Source organism: Acomys minous, assembly GCF_964271855.1.
Source record: "Acomys minous genome assembly, contig: scaffold_93, whole genome shotgun sequence".
Classification (NCBI taxonomy): Eukaryota; Metazoa; Chordata; class Mammalia; order Rodentia; family Muridae; genus Acomys; species Acomys minous.
In genome coordinates this window covers 93,232-100,038 of record NW_028182118.1, presented here as the reverse complement: position 1 = coordinate 100,038, position 6,807 = coordinate 93,232, and the positions used below count along the sequence as shown (strand labels likewise).

Below are 6,807 nucleotides of genomic sequence, written 5' to 3'. Positions count from 1 at the left end.
GGAGTGTGTTGCCCTCAGAATGGCCTTTGTGTGTCCACGCTGCTCACGACAAGCAAGCCATGGCATGCAAGGTCGAAGTGCAAAGCCACAGTGGCACAAGCCATGAATGCCAGCCCCCATGCTGCCCACCATTAGCTGGTGGCCATCATTTAAAACCTAAAAAGAAATGGTAGATAGGGGATAGTAATAATGTATCTAGAACATTATCAATTCAATAGATAACATACAACTGATGACTAATAGGTTGCCTGGGGAAGGAACAGCCACAAACCTGGCCCCATTGCCTGGCCCAACACTTGGACAACATAGGCTCTGCAGGGGCTGCTGGCAGGGGGAGTTACAGTCTGCTCAAATCTAGCAAAATCGCCCTGAATTACCCCATAAGACAAGCAGATCAACACTGCATCCTGGCAACACTGGGGTCCCCATGTACTGTCTGCTTCTGGAAGACCTCAGGGTTGGCACAGAGGCTGCAGGCAACCGGCTTCCATACAGATTGCATGGGCATGGTGGTTGCAGGCTTTGCCGCCCTCTTCCCCAGTGACACACAGTGGGTACCACCACCCAAACATCCATCACCTCCCTGCCGAGACTCATGCCTTCTGTCCCTCAAGGAGCTTCTGGGTGATGCCAAGGAAGGCTTCCCGGGGCACATCTCTGCTCAGTTGTACAAACACAAAGGGTACCACACGCTTCTGGGTTCCCCCAGCCCAAGCCACCACTGCCCCTGTGTGACAGAGAACAGCAAGCTCTGAGGACTCCAATATGCAAAGCCAGGCCTGGCACTCACCTGCAACCCCAGCACTAGGGAGGCCTAGCAGAAAGAGTCTGAGTGTGAGTGTGAAGATGGGTTTTCAACAAGAACTGTTAGGATGACCCACTGAACTAAAACTTCCAAAGGGCGGGGCTAAGACTTTAAATCTTGCTGGCAGCCATGATTTCTTCCTTACAGGAAAATGAGTGGAAGGGTTTTAGGAAGAGCTGTGTGCACTTGAAGAGGCTTTCCTGCTTCTGATGCATTGGCTGCTGTGCATGATACAAAGTGATACTTCACCTCAGCAAAGTGTACCAATGACTGCAATGCCTGGAGACTAAAAACAAAAAACAGTTCCCCAGGTCTGAAGAGTCCAGAATGGTGGCTCGCGCCTTTAATCACAGCACTTGGGAGGCACAGGCAGGTAGATCTCTGAGTTCGAGGTCAGCCTGGTCCACAGAGTGAGTTCCAGGACACCCAGGGCTACATGGAGAAACTCTGTCTTGAAAAACCAGAAGAAAAAAAAGAAAAAGAAACAGAAGAAAAAAAAGAAAAAAGGGACAGAGCCATGCCTTGCCTCAGCAGCTGCACTCCAGACTCTTGTCAGGAGTTTTCCATACTGTCAGCTCGGCTGAGCCTGTTTTGAAATTTGTCCTGTAAATACCTGTGCTCTTGGGTAAATGTGTTTAACTGTAAATTTTGACAAGCAACCAAAACTCACTGACTGGAACATTTTGAACATGTTTTAAAATTGGATTTCCGTATTTCTTAAGTATTTAAGACAGAGAAAAGCAGAGACACACATCATCCTTATCAACAAAGTCATAAAATTTTATGTTTCTGAAAATCCATTTTCAAAATGTTTTCTCACAGATGTGTGTCTTCTGAGAGTTGTTTTCTTCCTCACTCACTGTCAAAACATCATTTGTAGCATCTACCCAGGAGAGGTGGGTACAATGTTCCATGCTTTTCAAACTATCTGCCCAGGGGCTCACTCAGAGTGCCATCTGCCACCACCCATAAGACTGGTAGAGTTTTTTTTTCTTCTCCCCCTCTCCCCTTTTTTTTGGTAAGACGAAATGCCTGTTGCATAGCTCTGTCTCCCTGCCATGCCAGCATGAGTTCACTGGCAGTCCCATTTGTGTCCCACAGAAAATGTGTACCCACTCTGAGGCCACACCTCCCTCTCTGCATGGTGAAGGAGTGAGTTCCTGCAGCTGTCAGCAAGCAACAGTCACCGGGAAAAGCCTGGCGACACACAGCAAGGCCTGGGCCAGCCAGCCTCTCCTGAGACAGGAGCCACCCAAGAGCAGAATGTGGGCTTCTTCTGAAGCCTAGACCTGGAGCCCTGGGAGTAAGACAAAAGCAGTGCTCATGGTCAAATGACACTGGAGATTCTCTGAGAAATAAACCACACACACAATTTCCAGAAGGACCTGGTATAGGTATCTAAGGTACAATTAAACTAAAGCTGTGTACTAAGGACTGGCCTTCATTGTGGACTCACAACTGTCACACCAAGACCTGTTAGTTTTTTGTCTTTTTTTAACTGACAAATACAAACTGCATGGTGGAAATAAGATGTCCCAATGCATCAAGACTACATTGTAGGTGAGCGGCCTGCTGAACTCGGTAACATCACAAACACTCAAGTCCGGTGGATAGTGAGACTTCTTTTATTAGACATATTGCTGGAACACTGTGGCCTATGTGCAGCTCCCAGCTGCCTGGACAGACTGGGCTTGCGTCGGCAACTGCTAACCCCAAGACAGGCTCATGGGTGGGAACTGTGCCGCCCCCTACTGCGCAGAGAAACCGGATGCCTGGGTTCTGGCTTTGTAATGTTCATTAAAGTCCAACCTGAAGCTGAGCAACTGGAGACTTTCATCAGAGCTGGTCGTCAGCAGCACCAGAAACTGCTGAACAACGCCCTAGGAAGAGACCACAGGAAAGGCGGTTGGTCAGAACCATGTCCTCCAAATGCCGCTGCTACCAAGAAGCCTCGAGCAGGGACTGAGCCTGTGTGGCTCCCATCAGGAGTAACTATTCGTACAGCTAGATGGGCAATGCACACCCTGTATGTGAGAGCAGCTGACCACTGCCATCCCTCTGCACTCACATGCTACAGGGACAAGCAGTCACTGGGCCTGCTCTGTGCAGAAAGCATGGTGTTCTACTGCTTGTCTTTTTCACCTCATCATCATCACTCAAGCCCAGAACCATTGCTGGGGCTCCACCCCACTGTGAAAGGCAGCCTTCCGGTAGGACACAGTTCTGTCAGATGTTGATCTAGCAAAGTCACTGTGACCATCCATGGCTTAGATCTCTGAAACAAGCCTACGCTCTGCCTACACCATCCAAAGCGACGGCACTCAATGCAGTCACTGTGAAAAGCATGAGAAGTCACAGGTCCCCAGTGCCCATCTCCCACCGAGCCTCTTGTCCCAGCTGTACGGCTGGCCTGAGGAGAGCTCATTCAGATGAACTGGCAAGGATGAGTCCTCAGGGGACCACCAGCTCCCACTACTCACATGACAAGAATGAGCCACAAGACCAACCCTCTAGAAGCATGCACTAGTAACAAAAGAGGAACCCGTGGTGCATGCTCATACATACCTGGTAAAAGTGCATCAATATTCGCAACTGTGAACACATTTTGGGTATGGAGTCCTGGAATTCTTGGATCCTCCTATTTTCCTCCTCTTCCTCTGCCGCCGTCACTCCCCACTGGCCCTGGAATTAGAAGCAGCAGCAGGTTTAACTGCTGGGTGCCTGCTTGCTTTAATACTAACAGCATCGTACGTTCAACACATCGCTAGCCAGTCTCCTCCTGGCTTGGTGTGCCTGACACAGATGCCCCATGAGCCTCCACATGCCCCATTCAGACAATGAGCATGAAGGGAACTTGTCAGTCCTGAGTGCTGGGTGCTCTTCACTCGCGTGGGAATGCCCCCCTCTCCTTGGACTGGGGTGTTTCCCAGAGACACATCCACTTATTCTCCCGCTAACAGGTCTTTCTCAGCCAGGCATGCATGTAACCTGTAATCCCACCTGAGGCAGAGAATGGGTAAGTTGGAGGCCAGACAGAGCTGTACACAGTGAAACCATATCTCAACACCCCTTCCCCCCAGAAAATGTTTTTCAGGGAATGGTAAACTTGACAGAACACAGTTGCTCAGCCAGTCTATTCTCTTTTCATCAATGAACACAGTAGATTCCACGTATGAGACTCTCTGATCTGAACCTTGGCATTTCTGGCATATGTCCTGGACGGGGAAGCTGTTCATTTTGCTAGGGTATCTCACATGCATTAAAAAAATATTTATTATGTATACAGTGCTCTGCCTGCATGTACACCTGCAGGCCACAAGAGGGCATCAAATCACATTATAGATGGCTGTGAGCCACCATGTGGTTGCTGGGAATGGAACTCAGGACCTTTGGACGAACAGCCAGTGCCCTTAACCTCTGAGCCATCTCTCCAGCCCAATCTCACATGCATTTTATCTGATTCAGAACTCACACTTGTTCGTTCTGAGTCCATAGGCCTCAGGTACTTCACATAGTCTGGCAATGAATGGTGCTGTTGTAACTTGGCACCGTGGCCAAGTGGGTGGGAGGCTTCCCAGCAGCGCCAACTGTGCTTTTGACAGCTTCCTCCCCTTTAGCGTATCCAAATGCAGTCCACTTTGGGCACCTAGAGCCATGAGTTTCAGTCTATTTCCACAGACTTAGGGAAAAGACGATGCTACTTCCTTCTCGATGTCTTTACATGTGTGCCTTCCCCTCTCATTAGGCATTAACTAGACCAGTCAATAGCTTACAGACCCACCATCTCACAGCCCAGGCCTGACATGTGAGGCCTGCCAGAACAAGGACTGTGTCTGACACTGTGATGTTTTAGCCAAAATTTGGCTTCATTGCCAGTGTCCTAAGATGTTGAGTAACACTGAACTTAAAGATACTGAACTAATTAGTTAGAAAGTTGCATGGACACGCTTCAAGAGAAAAGGCAGCTGTGGCTGTTACAGAGCTCAGCACCATGAAGGAGAAACCCGGTGGCCTGCACTGGGACATCAGGAAAGTGTTTCCTCGGGGTTAGCACACAGAAGCTGACAGACCTGTGGGCCGTGGGCAGGCTACACTTCTAAATGAGGGCTCTGTCTATATCCTATGATTTTCAAAGTGTAAAAGAAAACAAGAAGGAATGAGTGGTAGCAAGCAGCTGAGGTCAGGCACCATTAGACAGGGCTGAGGTCCCCAGAGGAAGCAAGCCCACAGAGGCCACTCTGTCAAGCTGTGAGGATGAACTTAAGCTGTGGTAGAGACCACAGCGTGTGTGGATGCCAGGATCATGGGACACGTGCCAGGAAGAGCAGCAGGTCCAAGCCTGAGAAGCTGTGTGTGCCACAAGTGGAAGGGCTGAAGGAATGGGCTGCCTGAGGCCTACGGAGCCCAGCCAGCTTCATCATGAGCCCCAGGTGCTGGAGATGGAACTGCAGGATTTGGTATTAGCCCTGCTGGATTTAAGGTTTTAGTTTGATTATGCCTTGCTATGCCCTTGATTGTTTCATTTTTAAGTTTGAATGTTTATTCTGTGCCATTATATGTTAGAAGTATGTAAGTTGTTTTTGATCTTATAGGAGTTCACAGTTCAGTCTTTGAATTGAAATATTGAAAATTTGCAAGACTTTGGAAACTTTTAAAATTAGACTGTATTTTAAATTATGAGAGTAACATAAAATTTTGGGGGCAGTTGTAGAAGGTATGCTGGCTAATATTATGTCATCCTGATGTTAAGTGAAGTGATCTGAGAGAAGGGAACCTCAATTGAGAAAAACGCCTCGATAAGACTGTACTGTAGAAAAGCCTGTAGGGCACCTGATGTGGAAGGACCTGGAACTGAGAGCTGACAAAGCCCGTCTCCCCAAGATGCTTTTGTTATAACTGGAAAGGAAACTAAGAAAACCAGGGTCCACGGGGACTGGCTCCAGGGGCCTTACTGACACCGAAACTCAAGGAAACCAGGTCATGTTCGGTCCGTGTTGACAACATGCAGAACACACGGACCTTTGGGGGCGATCTCACTCTGACCGACACTGACACGAGAAAACAGACTCGGCACATCTGATTTCTAAACACCCGGACAAGCTCACTTACTCACTTCATGCCCACAACCTCTTTACAAAAGACCCTGTTTCTCTGCCCTGCCTCCCTGCCATGCTCACACTGGTGGGACTGTCGGTGCACGGTGTGCCAAACCAACAGTTCCCAGTCTCACTTTCACCTTGGGAAAAGCTCTCAGCACTTCAGACATGAGCAGGTCTGCCATACAGATCTGTAATCAGAGTTTACTTGGAATTATGTTCCCTTTTCCTCCTTATAACTGCAAAAGTAAGTTATAACAACTTTATTAGACTACTCCAAAGAGATCTGTATTCTTGGAGTAACCTCAAACATTCAGTATTGTGCCCTCCATTTGGTATGTCAATAAGTAAACATCTTGGCGCTCACAGCCACGTTCTATCACACAGAGCGCAGCATCAGAAATGAAGGCAGGGACAACATGGAATCACTGCCTCAGGGGACAGGACGGTGTTGGTTCTGAACACACTTACCTAGAAGGACAGTCTCTCAGGGATGGAATAGCCACTTTCTTTTCCAATTACTACGGCTGGTCCTGGTCCCAGAGCCACACTGAACACAGGGGTGTGTACAGGAATGTGGGTGTCACAGACAGCAGGAACTAAGTATGCTAATGCTAGAACCAGGAGTGTCAATGTATAAAATGTTTTTTTTAACTGAAAGAAGTAAAAGCCCTTCAATCTTAAATTTGAATTGGAAATATCATAGTAACTGAAGTGGTTTTGAGAAGAAAAGTGGGAAGAGAGTAGAAAGGAGCGGTGAATTGCAGGCAGAAGCACCTCTGGGTCTGCTCCACCAAGCAGCGGCATGTCAGAAGGCAGAAGCCAGCCTCCGCAGCAAGGCACTCAGGATCCTGAAACCCTTCCAGGAGCTGGCTCCATCCTTCTGAGCTCAATGGACCCACACTT

General features: G+C 48.4%; 1 protein-coding gene across 1 annotated transcript in view; it reads right to left on the bottom strand.

Annotated features, from left to right (window-relative positions):
* Positions 1-2,553: 2,553 nt before the first annotated feature.
* The window catches only part of LOC311591829 (gamma-tubulin complex component 3-like), a gene marked incomplete at both ends in the record, with an annotated part of 49,891 nt that continues 45,637 nt past the window's right edge, over positions 2,554-6,807 (bottom strand). Inside the window, 2 exons of the mRNA XM_084803447.1 lie at positions 2,554-2,685; positions 3,371-3,487. Of these exons, the coding sequence (XP_084659573.1) occupies positions 2,554-2,685; positions 3,371-3,487 (249 nt within the window). The remainder of the gene's footprint in view (positions 2,686-3,370; positions 3,488-6,807) is intronic.